This window comes from Odocoileus virginianus, chromosome 22 (assembly GCF_023699985.2).
Source record: "Odocoileus virginianus isolate 20LAN1187 ecotype Illinois chromosome 22, Ovbor_1.2, whole genome shotgun sequence".
In the NCBI taxonomy this organism is placed as follows: Eukaryota; Metazoa; Chordata; class Mammalia; order Artiodactyla; family Cervidae; genus Odocoileus; species Odocoileus virginianus.
Window position 1 is genome coordinate 37137613 of NC_069695.1, and position 19361 is coordinate 37156973.

The 19361-nt window shown below is 36.3% G+C and overlaps 1 protein-coding gene across 4 annotated transcripts in view; it reads left to right on the forward strand.

Annotated features, from left to right (window-relative positions):
- KIAA1328 (KIAA1328 ortholog) overlaps nucleotides 1–19361 on the forward strand; it is a 406763-nt gene that overhangs the window by 49971 nt on the left and 337431 nt on the right. For all 4 annotated transcript variants that reach the window (XM_020869551.2, XM_020869550.2, XM_020869547.2 and 1 more), the window contains one exon: nucleotides 15107–15222. In XM_020869551.2, the coding sequence (XP_020725210.2) occupies nucleotides 15107–15222 (116 nt within the window). The remainder of the gene's footprint in view (nucleotides 1–15106; nucleotides 15223–19361) is intronic.

Genomic DNA, 19361 nt, shown 5'->3' on the forward strand with positions numbered 1-19361 from the left:
TACCTTTGCTGTATCTCCAGAGCTTGTTTTTCCTGGCAGTGTCCTGGTTTTTCAGTCTACTAAGATAACATTTAATTTTAGCAGTTTTGCTCTCTGGAGAGGCTGAGCGTTTTTGGAACTATGAAAATCCTGCCTCATTTTTGTTTAAATAGCCTTTCCTTCAGTCTCTCTCTCTCTCTCTTCTCCCAATTTACTGTAAACACAAGGAAGAAGCCAGCTAGCACTTTGAACACTTTACTTGGAAGTCTCCTTAGGTAGATCAGTTAGTCAGTTTATTAGGCAGATTTCCTCCTTTCCCTGTTTCTAAGGTTGGTAAACTTTCTGCCATCACATGTCGTACTTTCTCTTCCTACAGTTTCCAGGTATGTCTCTTTGGGACTGAGTTTCTAGAGGCCTCGCTTAGTTTTTTTTTTTCCAAAGGCCTTTCCACATGGTAGATTCTTGGCAACTGGCTTCTATCAGAGTGAGCCAAAGTAATCAAAAACAAAAGTGACTGTATTTTGGTAACCTAATTTCAGAAGTTGTATTTAGTCAGTTTTGATAGTCACCAGGTCAGCCCATACTCAAGGGGAGGGAATTAAAGAATAACAAGACGCAGGTATTACTGGGACCCATTTTAGAGGCTGGCTACTACAGTAACATTGTGATTTTCCTAAATTTACATATTCTAATATATTGTCTGTGATTCCTTAATATTTTTACATATACAGTCATATCACTGACACATAAAATTTTACCTGTTCCCAATCTGTATGCATTTTATTATATTTTCTTTAATGATTGCACTGGCTACGACTTCTAGTCATTATTGAGCAGAGGTAGTAATAGTTGACACTCCTGACTTATTCCTGAAGTACAGGAAAGGGACAAAGTGGTTTTTTTTCATCCTCACAGATATGTATGTATGAGATGATATATGTAGATAAACATATGTATTTTTGTACATATACATATGTATATATGATATGATATATGAGAAAAGAAGAGAAAAGGCAAAGAAGAAAGGGAAAGATATACCCAACTGAATGCAGAGTTCTATATAATATTGACGAGAGACACAAAAACCTTTTTAAGTGAACAATGCAAGGAAATAGAGGAAAACAATAGAATGGGAAAGACTAGAGATCTCTTTAGGAAAATTGGAGATAACCAAGAAAACATTCCATGCAAAGATGGGCACAATAAAGGACAGAAATGGCAAGGGCCTAACAGAAGCATAGGAGATTAAGAAGAGGTGGCAGGAATACACAGAAGAACTATATTATAGTGTATTATACTTGTTTATCCAATAGTCATGTACAGATGTGAGAGTTGGACCATAAAGCAGGCTGAGTGCCAATGATTTGATGCTTTCGAATTGTGGTGCTGTAGAAGGCTCTTGAGAGTCCCTTGGATTGCAAGATCAAACCAGTCAGTTCAGTTCAGTTCAGTTGCTCAGTTGTGTCCAACTCTTTGCGACCCCATGAACCACAGCACTCCCGGCCTCCCTGTCCATCACCAACTCACAGAGTCTACCCAAATTCATGTCCATTGAGTCGGTGACGCCATCCAACCATCTCATCCTCTGTCGTCCCCTTCTCCTCCTGCCCTCAATCTTTCCCAGCATCAGGGTCTTTTCAAATGAGTCACTTCTTTGCATCAGGTGGCCAAAGTATTGGAATTTCAACTTCAACATCAGTCCTTCCAGTGAACACCCGTGGCTGATCTCCTTTAGGATGGGCTGGTTGAATCTCCTTGCAGTCCAAGGGACTCTCTCAAGAGTCTTCTCCAACACCACAGTTCAAAAGCATCAATTTTTCTGTGCTCAGCTTTCTTTGTAGTCCAACTCTCACATCCATACATGACTACTGGAGAAATCATAGCCTTGACTAGACGGACCTTTCTTGACAAAGTAATGTCTCTGCTTTTTAATATGCTGTCTAGGTTGGTCATAACTTTCCTTCCAAAGAGCAAGTATCTTTTAATTTCATGGCTGTAGTCACCATCTGCAGTGATTTTGGAGCCCCCAAAAATAAAGTGAGCCACTGTTTCCACTGTTTCCCCATCTATTTGCCATGAAGTGATGGGACCAGATGCCATGATCTTACTTTTCTGAATTTGAGCTTTAAGCCAACTTTTTCACTCTCCTCTTTCACTTTCATCAAGAGGCCCTTTAGTTCTTCAGTTTCTGCCATAAGGATGATGTCATCTGCATATCTGAGGTTATTGATATTTCTCCTGGCAATCTTGATTCCAACTTGTGCTTCATCCAGCCCAGCGTTTCTCGTGATGTACTCTGCATATAAGTTAAATAAGCAGGGTGACAATATACAGCCTTGACGTACTCCTTTTCCTATTTGGAACCAGTCTGTTGTTCCACGTCCAGTTCTAACTGTTGCTCCTTGACCTGCATTTCTCAAGAGGCAGGTCAGGTGGTCTGGTATTCCCATCTCTTTCAGAATTTTCCACAGTTTATTGTGATCCATACAGTCAAAGGCTTTGGCATAGTCAATAAAGCAGTAATAGATGTTTTTCTGGAACTCTCTTGCTTTTTCGATGATCCAGCGGATGTTGGCAATTTATCTCTGATTCCTCTGCATTTTCTAAAACCAGCTTGAACATCTGGAAGTTGACGGTTCACGTACTCCTGAAGCCTGGCTTGGAGAATTTTGAGGGTTATAAACCAGTCAATCCTAACAGAAATCAACCCTGAATATTCATTGGAAGGACTAATGCTGAAGCTCAATACTTTGGCCACCTAATGAGAAGAGCTGACTCACTGGAAAAGACGCTGATGCTAGGAAAGATTGAAGGCATAAGGAGAAGCAGGCAGCAGAAGATGAGATGGTTAGATAGCATTACTGACTCAATGGACTTGAGTTTGAACAAAGTCCGGGAGATAATGAAGGACAGGGAAGCCTGGTGTGCTGCAGTTCATGTGGTTGCAGAGTTGGACGTGACTTAGCAACTGAACAACAAGAGATATGGTTTTTTATGGGTATTCCTTATTAGAATGAAGAAATTTCTTTAGTTCCTAAATTGTAGAATAGCTTTTATGCCTTTTTTCATTTAGAGATGATCATGTAAGATTTCTCCTTTATTTGGTTATATATCATATTGCCTCTTATGCTTTGTTCCTTGGAAAATGTGTTTTAGGTCTTTTAAAACATGAATTTTTATTAATTTTCTCTCTACCTAATCTTTCATCTTGTATTCAGATTCATTTTTGTCATTTCCATTTTTGATGTGTAACTATTATATTAATTTTAGAGGAAATCATGTCTTCTACATTTTATCTCACATTTCTTATTTCACCTAGAGTCCTTAACAACTTATACTTAAAGGGAAGGAAAGTCATTCCTTAATAGGAATAGAATATGCAGTTCAGTTCTCTTTTACTTTTTTAAAGTCAAACTTTCTTTTTATTAATTGCTTATTTATTTTTGGTTGTGCTGGGTCTTCACTGCAGCATGCAGGCTTTCTCTAATTGCAGTGAGCGTGGGTCACTCTTTGTTGTGATGCGTGGGCTTCTCATTACCATGACGTCTCTTGTTGTGGGGCACAAGCTGCAGCCTCTCGGGGTGCAGGAGTTGCAGTACGTGCAGTGAGCATGGGTTACTCTTTGTTATGATGTGTGGGCTTCTCCTTACCATGACGTCTCTTGTTGTGGGGCACAAGCTGCAGACTCTCGGGGTGCAGGAATTGAAGTACATGGGCACAGTAGTTGCAACTTGTGGGCTGTAGGGCACATGTTCAGTAGCTGTGGTGCTCGGGCTTAGTTGACCCATGCCATGCGGAGTCTTACTGGGCCAGAATCGAACCCATGTCCCCTGAATTGGCAGGTGTATTCATAACCTGTTGGTCCTTTAATGGACCAGAACCTGGTGGTCTGGAGTCGACGATGAGAGAGTGAAAGAAGGAAAGAGGCTAATATTCCCTGGGTTATGTAGCCAGCTTTTGCGCTCCAGGAAATCAGCCAGAAATAGAGGGTTAGAGAGAGAGAGATGAAGAAAGAAAGAAAGACACGGGGACCCAAGTTCTGATGGAGGAAAGGTGTTTTATTGAATTCTGTAAGAGTATATTTACTAGTAACTTCTTTAAATAAAGATCAAGAGACCAGACTTTACAAGTTTACCAAGGAAGCAAGGAGCAATAGAGGCCATAAGGGTAAGAGGTGATCCATATGAAAAGAGGGTCATAAATAGTTACCGTATGGAAAAGCTAATGAAGGAAATTCTATGCAAGCATCCCATCTCTTTGATCTCTGTCCTGGGAGAGGCTTGCCTGCTCCTCTAGCCTGACATGGACTGATAAGGAACAGAGGGTTCAAGAGAGACAGGAAACAGCACACAGGAAGCCTCCTGTTAAATGCCTCCTGACAATAACCACTGGACCACCAGGGAAATCCTGATTCTTTTTAAGATTTTCTGTTTTTTCACTTTTTAAAACTGAGATATTGTCTGTACAATATTGTATGTTTCAAATGTACAACATAGTGATTCACAATTTTAATGGTTATATTCTCTTTATTGTATTATATTACCTATAATTCCTTGTGTTGTGCAGTATATCTTTGTGGCTTATTTATTTTAAAAATAGTAGTTTGTATTTCTAAATCCTTTACCCCTTGCTTGCCCTTCCTCCCTCCCCTCTCCCCTTCCCTTTCTTCACTGGTAACCAATAGTTTTAGATTCCACATGTAAGGTGATATCATACAGTATTTGTCATATTCTGGTTTATTTCACTTAGAATAATATCTTCCAGATCTGTTTATGTTGTTGCAAATGGCAAAGTTGCATTCTTTTTTATGTCTGAGTAGTGTTCCATTTTGATAGTCAAGTGATACGTAGACTGTCACTTTCACTTTTTTCATACATATTTACCATGTCTTATTTATGCATTCTGGATGCTTAAGTTGCTTCCGTATCTTGGCATTTGTAAATAGCACTTCAGTGAACACTGAGGTGCATGTATCTTTTCAAATTGGTGTTTTTGGTTTTTTTTTTGGATATATACCCAGGAGTGGATTTATTGAGTTATATGGTAGCTCTATTTTTAGTATTTTGAGAAAACTTTATAGTTTTTGCACAGTAACTACACCAATTTACATTTCCACCAGCCGTGTATGAAGGTTCTCTTTTCTCTGAATCCTTGATAACTTTTGTTACTTGTTTTCTTTTCAATGATAGCCATTATGAAAAATGTGATATCTTACTGTGGCTTAAATTTACATTTCCCTGATAATCAATAATGTTTAGAATCTTTTCTATGTGCCTCTTGGCCATCTGCATGTCTTTTTTTGAAAAATGTCTATTCAGATCTCCTGCCCTTTTTTAAATCATGTTTTTTTTGATGTTGTATGAGCTTTTTATATATTTTGATTATTAACCCCTTATCAGGTATATCATTTGCAAATATTTTCTCCCATTCAGTGAATTGTCTTTTTATTCTGTGGATGGTTTCCTTTACTGTGCAAAAGCTTGTAAGTTTAATTAGATCCCATTTGTTTATTTTTGCTTTTGTTTCTTTTGTTTTAGAGGATAGATCCATAAATATTGTTAGGATATATGCAAAAGAGTTTGTGGCTATATTTTCTTCTAGGAGTTTTATGGTCTCCAGTACTACATATAGGACTTTAATCCATTTTGAATTTATTTTTGTATACGGTGTTAGAAAATGTTCTAATTTGTTTGTTTTGCATGTAGTTGCCTAGTTTTCCTAGATCCATTTACTGAAGAGACTGTTTTTTATCCTTTGTATATTCTTGCCTCTTTTGTTGTAGATTAACTGACCGTAAGTGCATAGGTTTATTTATCGGCTCTTTATTCTGTTGCATTGATCTGTGTGTATTTTTTTCTTCGAGCCCCATTCTGTTTTGGTTAGTGTAGCTTTTTATTAATAGTATAGTCCAAAGTAAGAGTGTTGAGACCCATGTGTTGCCTCCAGCTCTGCTCTTTCTCAAGATTGTTTTGGCTATTCAGGGTCTTTTGTGTTTCCTTAAAGTTTTTTAAGTTATTTGTTCTAGTTCTTTGAAAACACCTTCTGTATTTTGATAGGGATTGCATTTAATCTGTAAAGTGCCTTGGGTAGTACAGTCATTTTAGCAATATTAATTCTTCCAGCCCATGAACATGGCATATCTTTCCATTTGTTTGTGTTGTCCTCAATTTCTCTCATCAGTGTCTTACGGTTTTTTGAGTACAGAAACCATTTTATTGTTTTTGTTGCTCAGTCCTGTCCAACTCTTTGTAACCCCATGGACTGTAGCCCACCAGGCCCCTCTGTCCATGGGGTTTCTCAGGCAAGAATACTGGCGTGGGTTGCCATTCCCAGGGAAGGTCACATCCCTGGGATCTTCCTGACTCAGGGATCACACCCGTGTCTTCTGCATTGGCAGGCGAATTCTTTACCACTGAGCCACCAGGGAAGACCCATTTTGCCTCTTTAGGTTGGTTTATTCCTGCTTTTTAAAAATCTCTTGATAGAGTTATAAATGGATTTTCTCCTTATTTTCTCTTTCTGATAGTTTGTTTTTTGTGTATAGAAATGTGACATATTTTGGAATATTATTTTTGTATGCTGCAGCTTTACTGAACTCATTGATGCATTCTAGTAGTTTTTTGATGATGTCTTTCGGATTTTCTATATATTTTCATGTCATCTAGTTTTACTTCTTTCCAATTTAGATTCCTCTGATTTCTTTTTCTATTTTTTTTCTAGTGTATTCACAGAGTTGTACAGTCATTACCAAAATCAATTTTATAACATTCTCATTATATCAGAATCCATGTACCCATTATATCCTGTACCCATTAGCAGTCATTCTCACTTCTTACCAACCTTGCTGGCCTTAGACAGCCACTCTAGGTTTGTTTAGACACAAAACTCACTGAGTTTTTGTCTCAGTGAATTTGCCTATTCTGGGCATTTCTTATAAACGGATTTATACAATACGTGTATTATGTTGTTGTTCAGTCGCTAAGTTGTCTCCAACTCTGCAACCCCATGAATTGCAGCACGCCAGGCCTCCCTGTCCTTCACCATCTCCTTGAGTTTGCTCAGACTCCTGTGCATCGAGTCGGTGATGCCATCCAACCTTCTCATCCTCTGTTGCCTGTTCTCCTCCTGCCCTCAGTCTTTCCCAGCATCAGGGTTTTTTCCAGTGAGGCAGCTCTTTGCATGAGCTGGCCAAAGTATTGGAGCTTCAGCTTCAGCATCGGTCCTTCCATTGAATATTCAGGGTTGATTTCCACTAGGATTGACTGGTTTGATCTCCTTGCTGTCCAACAGACTCTCAAAAGTCATCTCCAACACCACAATTTGAAAACATCAGTTCTTTAGTACTCAGCCTTCTTCATGGTCCAACTCTCACATCCATAAATGACTACTGGAGAAACCATAACTTTGTCTATACAGATAATATATGTATAATATATAGTCTTTTTAAACTACTTTCTTTAATTTAGCATGATGACTTCAAGATTTATTCCTGTGGCAGCATGTATTGGTACCCCATTTCTATTTATTGCCAAATAATATTAAATTTCATAGACAGTGCCACATTTAATTTATCTATTCATTTGTTGATGGCATTTGGGTTATTTGTACTTTCTGATTTTTATGGGTAATGCTGCTGTGAACATGTATGTATAAGTTTTTGTGTGGACATAGTAACTCTTTATTTAACTTTTTGAAAAACTGCCAGATTGTTTTCCAGAGTGGCTGCACTGTTTTCCATTTCCACCAGAAATCTATGAAGATTTTCATCTGTCCTCTTACCTAATGGCTGATAGTGTTAAACATCTTTCCATGTGCTTTTTGCCTATTTGTGTATCTTCTTTGAAGACGTATCTATTCAGATCCTTTCAAATTGGGTTGTCTTCTTATTTTTGGCTTCTCAGTGTTCTTTATTTATTCTATTTACAAGTCCTTTATTAGATATATTATTTGCAAAAATTTGATCCCATTCTTTGCATTGCTTTATAATTTTGATAAAGTCCAATTTGTTTATTTTGTTGTTGTTGTTGCTTGTGTTTTTGGTGTTATATCAAAGAAACCATTGCCTAATTCAAGGTCATGAAGATTTATGCCTATGTTTTCTTACAAGTGTTTATAGTTTTTGCTCTTACATTTTAGTCTTTAATTCATTTAGAGTTAATTTTTGTAAGCGATTTGAGTTATAGGGGCCCAGATTTATTTTTTTGCATGTGTACAGAAAGTTGTCCCTATACTGCATATTGAAGAGACAATTTCTTCTCTTTGATTTTCTTGGTACTCTGATTCAAAATTCAGTTTACTATAGAAGTGTTTATGTTCTGTACATCTATATGTCTGTTCTTAATGACAGTACTGCAGTCCCTTGATTATTGCAGTTTTGAAGTAAGTTTTAAAATTGGCAAGTATGAAATTCCCATGTTTTTCTCCTTTTTCAGGAATATTTTAGGTATTCTGAGTCGCTTTCATTTTTATATGAGCTTTAGGATTGGATCAACTTGTCAGTTTCTGCAGATAATCCTGCTGAGATTTTAATAGAGATTGAGTTGAATTTGAAGACTGATGTGGGGAATATTGCCATCTTAACAATATAAAGTCTTCTAGTCATGAACATGGAATGTCTTTCCACTTATATAGGTGTTTAATTTCTTTTCACCATATTTTTATAGTTTTCAATAGACACATCTTCCTTCTTCTCTTGAATTTATTCCTTTATGTTTTATTTTTCTTGATGCAAATATTCAAGAAATTTTTTCCTTAATTTTTTGGGAGGTTGTTTAGTGCCTGTGTATAAACATAAAATTGACTTTGTATGTTAATCTTTTATCCTGTAACCTCACTGAACTCCTTTCTTAGCTCTAATAGTTTTTATGTGGATATTTTAGATTTTCTGTATATAAAATCATGTCATATAAAATAGAAGTGGTTCTTCCTTTATAATCTAGACACCTTTTATATCTTTTCCCTACTGAATTGCTGACTATAATCTCTTAATATAAAGTAGAATTGAAGTAGTAGGAGCAGACATTTCTTGACTTGTTTGTGATCACAGGAGAGAAACGCAGTCTTTTATATACATGTGTGTATGTGTATGTGTGTGTGTATGTATGTGTTTAGTGATGGAAGCCCTTCTTTTTCACCATGCATTTACATTTGTTCAAAAACAATATATCCCTTTCTCTGCTAGGTATCCTATGAAATCTAGGATATCTAATCTCTAAATTTTACCCACTAAGTTAATACTGAGAATTTATGAAATGCAACCAGCATTGTCTGCTTTGAAATGTGAAAGAGATATCAATCAGGTAAAGAAATTTATTTGATTGACCATCGCGTGAGCCTTGGTTAATTCTCTTTGGGTTAGAAACTTTACTGCCTTCACCTTGTCTTTCATATTAGTGTGAAAGTACCTTTTCCTGGAGTACCTGGAAGACACTGTGGGTATATAAAACCATAAAGTAAATCTCTTTCTTGAACATTAGTTTTACTAAAAAATAAAGAATAGATGAACATGGGGAAACTTTTTATATTAAAACAGAAAAGATTGTCTTATTGAGTAAAATTAAAAAAAAATATTTAGGGATGTTTAAGCTAAAACATAAGGCTTCAAAGAAATTCAGGCCTTTTGGCATGGTTTTCAGCCCAACGATGCAACTCTTAAGTGTATGAATTCTCTGTTCTTGTTAGATTAAAAAAAAGTACAATTTGTGGACATTATTGAGAAATATTCTGGTACATTAAACAGATGTTGAAATGGTGATTTCTTACTTTATGAACAGACTATTGTCCTTCTTGTGAATAATTAACAAACCAACACTGGGAATATCCTCTTGTCCAGAGTTTTTAATTTTTCTATCCCTATTAGTCAAATATTTCCCTTTGTTATGTGTATTTAGATTCTTGTTTTGTTAACTAGCTTACTGCTATACTCTAAATTAGATAGAAGATTAGGTATTTTTATGTTACTTTGTGGTCTGAGAATGCTTTGATAAAAAATGTAGGTCATGATACTGGATAATTTCTCATGTATGTACCTCATGGGAAATATTGAACATAAACAGGAAGACATATTTCAGAGTGGATATAAAATCCTGAGTTTGTTTTATTGGCAAGCCCTCACCATTTAAGGCTGTATTAATATAATTGCTCTTATTAACTATGCTAATAGGCCACAGAGAAGCCATGCATATCTTTAGATAGGCCTATAGAAGTGTTGGCTTTTGTGCTTAACACAGCTTGTTAATTTTATAGCCTTCCAGAACATAATAATCACTAATGGGTAGTCTGATCATAGTGCGTAAGAGAAAAGATTTTATTTTTTTTTTTAAAAGCTCTGTTTGAATAGTGTAGCAACAATATTTTCAAACATCTCTGGAAACTAAATTTAGAAAACAGTGGTTTTTCTAGATAGAGTATTTTAAGTTTTGGGGAAACCTCATCATAGCCACTGGCATTATGAAGTATATGTACAATCATTTTTTGCCCTTAGTGATCCCTATAGTTTTCATGGATTTTGTTTACATTCAACAAAGGGAGTAAGTAAATGTTGAGGTAGATGTTCTGACCTAGCAGGCTCTAGACATACTATGTGAATTTACTTTGATGTTAGGTCAATGCGATAGTGGACTTTTTTTTTTTTTTTTACTATTTTTATGACCTTGGAAGCCTTGCTTTCTTTTTTTTTTTTCCCTAGTGTTCATATTTTATTTTTTATTTTTTTTTCATTTATTTTTATTAGTTGGAGGCTAATTACTTTACAATATTGTGGTGGTTTTTGTCTTACATTGACATGAATTAGCCATGGATTTACATGTATTCCCCATCCCGATCGCCCCTCTCACCTCCCTCCCCACCCCATCCCTCTGGGTCTTCCCAGTGCACCAGGCCCGAGCACTTGTCTCATGCATCCAGCCTGGGCTGGTGATCTGTTTCACCCTAGATAATATACATGTTTTGATGCTGTTCTCTTGAAACATCCCACCCTCGCCTTCTCCCACAGAGTCCAAAAGTCTGTTCTATACATCTGTGTCTCTTTTTCTGTCTTGCATATAGGGTTATCGTTACCATCTTTATAAATTCCATATATATGTGTTAGTATGCTGTAATGGTCTTTATCTTTCTGGCTTACTTCACTCTGTATAATGGGCTCCAGTTTCATCCATCTCATTAGAACTGATTCAAATGAATTCTTTTTAATGGCTGAGTAATATTCCATGGTGTATATGTACCACAGCTTCCTTATTCATTCGTCTGCTGATGGGCATCTAGGTTGCTTCCATGTCCTGGCTATTATAAACAGTGCTGCGATGAACATTGGGGTGCACGTGTCTCTTTCAGATCTGGTTTCCTCGGTGTGTATGCCCAGAAGTGGTATTGCTGGGTCATATGGCAGTTCTATTCCCAGTTTTTTAAGAAATCTCCACACTATTCTCCATAGCGGCTGTACTAGTTTGCATTCCCACCAACAGTGTAAGAGGGTTCCCTTTTCTCCACTCCCTCTCCAGCATTTATTGCTTGTAGACTTTTGGATAGCATCCATTCTGACTGGTGTGTAATGGTACCTCATTGTGGTTTTGATTTGCATTTCTCTGATAATGAGTGATGTTGAGCATCTTTTCATGTGTTTTTTAGCCATCTGTATGTCTTCCTTGGAGAAATGTCTGTTTAGTTCTTTGGCCCATTTTTTGATTGGGTCATTTATTTTTCTGGAGTTGAGCTGAAGGAGTTGCTTGTATACTTTTGAGGTTAATCCTTTGTCTGTTGCTTCATTTGCTATTATTTTCTCCCAATCTGAGGGCTGTCTTTTCACCTTGCTTATAGTTTCCTTTGTTGTGCAAAAGCTTTTAAGTTTCATTAGGTCCCATTTGTTTATTTTTGCTTTCGTTTCTAGAATTCTGGGATGTGGGTCATAGAGGATCCTGCTGTGATTTATGTCGGAGAGTGTTTTGCCTATGTTCTCCTATAGGAGTTTTATAGTTTCTGGTCTTACGTTTAGATCTTTAATCCATTTTGAGTTTATTTTTGTGTATGGTGTTAGAAAGTGTTCTAGTTTCATTCTTTTACAGGTGGTTGACCAGTTTTCCCAGCACCACTTGTTAAAGAGGTTGTCTTTTTTCCATTGCCTTTTTTCCTTGCCTCCTTTGTTGAAGATAAGGTGACCATAGGTTCGTGGATTTATCTCTGGGCTTTCTAGTCTGTTCCATTGATCTATATTTCTGTCTTTGTGCCAGTACCATACTGTCTTGATGACTGTGGCTTTGTAGTAGAGTCTGAAGTCAGGCAGGTTGATTCCTCCAGTTCCATTCTTCTTTCTCAAGATTACTTTGGCTATTCGAGGTTTTTTGTATTTCCCTACAAATTGTGAAATTATTTGTTCTAGTTCTGTGAAAAATACCGTTGGTAGCTTAATAGGGATTGCATTGAATCTATAGAATGCTTTGGGTAGTATAGCCATTTTGACAATATTGATTCTTCCAATCCATGAACACGGTATGTTTCTCCATCTGTTTGTGTCCTCTTTGATTTCTTTCATCAGTGATTTATAGTTTTCTATGTATAAGTCTTCTGTTTCTTTAGGTAGATATACTCCTAAGTATTTTATTCTTTTTGTTGCAATGGTGAATGGTATTGTTTCCTTAATTTCTCTTTCTGTTTTCTCATTGTTAGTGGATAGGAATGCAAGAGATTTCTGTGTGTTAATTTTATATCCTGCAACTTTACTATATTCATTGATTAGCTCTAGTAATTTTCTGGTAGAGTCTTTAGGGTTTTCTATGTAGAGGATCATGTCATCTGCAAACAGAGAGAGTTTCACTTCTTCTCTTCCTATCTGGATTCCTTTTACTTCTTTTTCTGCCCTAATTGCTGTAAGCCTTGCTTTCTTGAAGAAACAAATCTGTGGTCATTCCTCATATTTCTATGGCTTTTATGAATGGGATTGAAATGACAGTGGGCCACTGTGAGGTTCCTTTTGGATATCTCATAACTGGGTAAAGTTACTATGATTATTTTTTCCTATATTAGATATTTGGCTAATATTTTTTAATAAGCAAATGAAAATAAATGTTCTCTTACCTACTTATGTATTTTCCTCTTCAGCCTTATCTTCAAGATCTTACCAATCTAAAGGGAGAGATTTGCTCACATACTTTCTCACCTTGAAAGTGTTCATTTATTCTCTGCTTACAGTATATAGCAGTACCTATTTCATCTTTATTTTATGCATAATTCTACAGATTCATCACTTGTTTTGTATTATATTAACCTCATGCTAAATTTTGCATTTTTACAGTTTATAATGTCTCTTATCCTTTGACACTGCCTCTTTCAGCCTTTGACTATGGCTTTTGCATAGATTACAGTGTTACCCTTGTACCCAACCAAATGTTTGATGACTTCTTTCTTATTTCTTTGCAAATGCCCTCCATATTTGTAAAGGACATGTATAGTTTCAGTATATTTATAGTATAGTGAAAGAAATTATAGAACTTAAGCTGGAAAGAATTTTTTTTTGAAAGAATTTTTAAAATTGTCTAGTCTAGCTTTTTTTGCTTACAAGTGGAAATATTGATGCTCAGAGAAATAAGGATGCTTTGCCACAGTCACTATATATATGTGGTTTTCTGATTTACAGTTTGGGGGTGTATTTGTCTCCAGCAAAGGTATTTCAGAAACTGGTTGATAGATTGAAGAGGAGTGATTTGGATGGTAGAATTAATTAATGGTTCAAATGTTTGACAGTTTTAGAAAAAACTTAGAGGCAGTGGAAAATTACTGTGAAACATGTTAGTGCAAACGTGGTTGAGAATACTGACAGGGAAAGGGAAGGCATTGTAAAAAGATGGCAATAAGAGAGGCAGGATAACCTGAAACCAGAGTATAAATCCTCTATGTATATATGTATTTGTTCTTTGTTTAGTTTTCTGGATTCCTTGTAATTGTATCAGTACTAGAGATTTTCCTCTTAGAAAGAAAGTCCTGAGTCCCATTCATGAGCCTAGTAGTATGCTACATGTAAATGATAGGAGTTGGGAAAATGATTTGAATGTCATGATAAGCAAGAGAAAATAAATCTCTTTTTTTAAAACATTGTATGCCACGCACTTTCACACAAATGAATTGAAAGATGCAGTCAACTCTTGAACATTCAGAATTTTAATTTCCCTTCTATTATCTCACTGATCTTATCGCCATCTAGCCACAAAGCAGAGACTGTGGGGTCCATGTTATTCAGAAGCTGTTCTGGTAGAACACAGGTGAGGGAAGAGATAAAGTTAGATGCTTAGAGAAAAGATTTGGGTTCCCTGTGGATTTCACTTATCCATGTCCCAGTGTAATCTTATAGGGTAAAATGTATTGTACTCTTTTTGGAGAATTAATCACCAGTAACATAAATTCAGAACCAACATTTCTATTCACAGAGTAACATGAAAATTAAGGTTGTCCTCTGTTAAGGTAAGTTTTAATGTTGTTGTTTAGGTGTTTTTGTTTTTTTTTTTTTAAGTTGGGATGTTTTTCAGAGTTAAGCATTAAAGATACATATTTTTGGTCAGTGTTATTAACTTCATAATCCTTTTTGAACTAAGAATAAATGTGCAGACCTTTTTTATGTTAATTCCATTTAAAAATTGCAGTCCAGTCATTTATATGCTACTGAGGATTGCAGGGTATAGGTACCAGGAAAAAGTAAAATTGCCCATGCCTATTTTGTGAAATATTTAAGTGATATATATGTTGTTTATTTTATTGTTAGGATTTAAATAGAAGTATGGAAAAAATCTAAATCAATATAAATTGTGCCTATTTGATAATGAAGATATGGAATCTTTGTATTAGATACTTTTCTGTCCTGAATCATAATTGGGAACCCATAAACTGTAGGACTTTCTATATTTAAGACAGTTCTGACTATTGCAAAAATTCTTAATGTAAAAATCACATACAAATTTTATTACAAAGGTTTGGAAGATTCCCTTCTGAAAGGTTAATTTGAGAAGAAATTTTAAAGACATAAAGTATCCCCCAAAACACCAGCACGCTTCTGCAAGAAATCTAGTTTTGGTAAACCACAGCTGTCAGCACATATTTTATTTTATTCTCATGGGCATTTTCTTTTCATTTACATTTCTTTCAGAGTAAGTGAGGAAAAGGAAGTCACAGAAGAAAGACTCAAAGCTGAGCAGGAATCATTTGAGAAGAAGATCAGGCAGTTGGAAGAACAGAATGAATTGATCATCAAAGAAAGGGAAGATATCCTTTTTGAAAGTCCTCTTTTTTAGCATTCAGAAAGTTTGACTCTTTCATGAAGAAAATGTAAACTCCAGAGAAATAATTGTTCTAATTTATAACCGAGTGTGAATCTGCATGGGCTGCCATTTCGCGGTAATCAGAACGGCACTTGGCAGCATGTGCTGTGGCTCCCTTTGTGCTTGATGCAGCCGCCCAGCTGTTCCCCTGCTGCTATACGGTGGAGCACGCATTTGTCAACTCAGAAGGACAGTCAGGAACCTGGGCATTAACATGTAGTGCTGGAACTTTATTAAATTCTGGTCCACTACTGCAATTGAGCCCAAAACATCTTTGTCTTTGGTACTCTTTCTGGCTAAAGCCTGGACAGTTCTAAGGCATTCTAGTCTAGTATCATTAAAAAAAAATCCGTTGTAGGTTATAGATGTTGTAATTGATAGATATTTATACTGCAGCATAATACCACCAAACGGTTTTCATGGAAGAGAAACTATTGGGTGTAGAATTAGAGGGGTGTGTGAGTGTAAATATGTATGATTGTGTTATTTGTAAGAAAATAAAGTGAAAACTGAAGTTTTATCTTAAGGATTGTACTTTAAGGGATATATGAGTTGAAATAAGTGTATTGCTGAAATTGTTTTGACTGGGTACAATTGCTTATCTTTGGGTATTTTTGCACTCTCAGTTGTTAAAAAAGAAAGTGATTGTCCCTAAAGTTAGGATCCTGGGTCTGCCAGGGTATGTGAATTCCTGAAGGAACCATTGTTCTTACTGTCAGTATCATAATTTATGTGATTTTAATAATTATTTTGAAGATTCTTTGAGTGTCAAAAATGATCACATATTGACAGTAACTATACCTTTGTGAAAACAAGGCGAAGAGAAGCATAAAGATAAATTAATTCACTGGGTAAAAATGCAACAAAAAGTCACTATTAAAACTGAGATCTGAACTTGCATTTTTCAAACAGTGGGAATGTGTGATTGCAGATTAATATAATCAGGATTCTCCAATTTGATTTGTGGAGTAGGACATTTGTTAGTTTTATGGGCCCCCCCAGTTCAAAGGCGTACTCTTCCAATTATATTTGTTCTTTGGCACTTGGGTGATCTTGCGCCTTCGCTTTTCCTTGCTCTCATTGACTCTATCGCCCGGGTTGTCAACTCTCAGGCAGTCCCCCTGTGGTGATTTTCATCTTGATGCTTTTTTCTCTTGATTGAAACAGCACTGGTTAGTCAGAATTTACAACTGTGCTCAGCCTCTGCAAAAGGAGTGACTCAGGACCCTAGCACATTCAAGAAAAGGTAGACCAGGAGTGCTTTTATGTGTAACGGAAGCTCGCTTTATAGGTCTGTTACTTTGCACGTAACAGTTCTGAAGATAAGTGGCCACTGGCATTGCTGTAGTGGCTTAAAGTTTTCAGTGATGGGTCTATAGAGTTCTCTTAGTTTCTTCAAATGATTGTGGGATTCCAGGTTGCAAGATGGTTGCTCCAGTTTCAGTTATTATGTCTGCATTAAGGCAGAAAAAAAGAGGAAGGAAGCCGTTCTGGTAGTTGTGACTCCCTGTTCATTTTTAGAACACATGCAGTCTTTGTCAGGGCATTTCCTCCCACGCTGCCACCCAGCAGTCTTTCATGAGATATTTGTTGTCCTGAACTTTATCATGTGGGCATGCTAATCTGCAGGGGAGGCTGAGCAAGAGCATTCAGCTTGTCCAGTTTATACAGTGGGAGGCAGCAGGGAAGGGGATTGGAAATGAAGTCAACCTTCAACTCTGGTAGCGGAAGTAGGGGAGACTGAAATCACTTTTTGTATATGGAGGAGGTGGTGATACCTTGATCTTCCTGGAAGGAAAAAAAAAGTATTGTGTCCAGTGGAATTGGGCTGAGAAATAAGATGAGAGATGAAAGAGATCACAGACAAGTTAGAAAGCCTGGCTACAGTTAGAATGGGGCCTTGTTTATCTGGTGCCAGCCTAACAAAAAAAAATGTGTGGTTATATGGTAAAGCACATTTTAACTTTGGTGAACTATTACAATTAGCACTCTCTGGGTCAAGATTAATTGTATGTAATATCGAAGCAGTCTACATTCAGCATGATTATGGACAGAATAATTTCTTCTGTCAGGCTGAATATTAAGATACCCTCAGGTGATTGTAGTGACACAGTATTTCCTTTCTTTCTTAGCACATAGGTCAGCCCACTGCCATGGGCCAAATCTGTCAGGTGCCAGCTAAGTGTAGCCACACACATTCATTTATGTATCTTCCGTGGCTGTGCTTCCACTGCAGCCGCAAGTGGTGCAGTTGCAATAAAGATCTTGTGGCCTGAAATATTTCCTATCTAACCCTTTACAGAAAAGTTTGCTAACTCCGGTCTAAATTGTAAGATTAAAAAGTAAAGGAAAATACAAAGACTTAGACATGAGTCATATTAGACCTATTTTGATAAAAGATTGATAAAGATTGATAAAAGATTGTTGACCTTTTTGATAAAAAGATTTGACTTGAGTATTATTGTTGTGAGTGAAGATTGGAGTAAATGTTAGACCATGTTCAAAAATTAAAATAGTTAAGTTAGTGTAATTGGTTTAAGATTTTTTCGAATCACCTAAAGATAAGTGGTATTTGTGGAACTTGTCAAAGAAAAGAGAAAGGAAGATACGATTAAAAAACAGTGAGATCCATGTCTTTTTTCCCAAGTAGATTGCTCAGGTATGAATCTCCTTTACCAGTATAAACCTCTCAAAGGTTAATATAGGTGATTTTACTGTACATAAAACTCTGTACAACTTAGAAACATAAAACAAGGATATAACTTAAAACAATATAATTTTAACTACAGATACATTTACCTATCATACGTGAATGATTCAGATTCACATACATGAAATGAGATAATTTCAAATTATTTTAAAGCCTGTTTCTGCATGAGGAACTATATGGATTCTTATTTTTGCCATTTTAATGATGTGTTATCCTAATTGATGGGGTTCTTTTGTTGTAAAAATCCTAATAATAGGATTTATTGATTAATTATATGAACTCAGACCAGTCCCTTAGTAGAAAAGAGTGATGCTACTTTACATTTTTTCATTTGGATCAAACTTTTGAAGGATTTGTTCTTATGCTAATTAGAGACTTTATTACTAAAACATAAATACTCTTAGTAGTTTTCAGTCTTTGAACAAAGAAAACTTGTTTCCTGAGAAATTAGCTATGTAAATGAATATGCCATTTACAAAGTCTAGCAATCTGATGAACCTAGATTTTTCTCTGACTAAATGTGTATGAATGGGGAGGTAAATCTGAAAGGGACAGAATAATTTGTCCAACAGGAATAATTGTGGAACATGTTAGCATGTAATAGTGTAAGACACAGAGGATGTAGCCATTATAAAAGTTTATTAATATTTGAGCTGATTGTAATTCCAGAATATATGTCTCAAGTCAGGATGGTATCAGAAGCTTACAGAAGGAAAGTAAAGGCTAATGTTTGCTGACTTCCCTCTTTTAACTGACTGAGCAAGGGAAGTGACAGACAAGAAAGCACAATGGGCTTTACAGTCAAAACTGTTTTAGTACTGATGAGCTGTCTGACCTTGGGAAAGCTACTGAAGTTTTCTGACTGTTTTCTCATCTATAATATATGGATAGCTAATAATGCCTTTTTTTGCAGGCTTGTTGAAATTTGGTAGATTCTTTATATGTGTAAAGAATCTAGCAGTGTTTCTTGCTTTGGAATACTGAAACAAAGATAACAATTTTCCTTATTACTGTGATTAATTTAGATGAAGAGTGAGTTGACTAGCTCCTTTGTTTTTCAACTCTTCCTTTCTTCAGTTGGTTTTTGATGGTTTTCATTACGTTAAGCAGATGCTTAGGCTACTTAGAGGCCCAGTCGGAGAGTGAAAGGACTTCCCTGGTGGCTCATAGAGTAAACAGTCTGCCTGCAATTCAGGAGACCTGGGTTCAGTTCCTGGGTCAGGAAGATCCCCTGGAGAAGGTAACGGCTACCCACTGTAATATCTTTGCCTGAAGAATTCCACATCCATGGACAGAGGAGCCTTGTGGGCTACAGTCTGTGGGGTCAGAGAGACTCAGACACAACTGAGCGACTAACACTTTTGGTTTTTCAG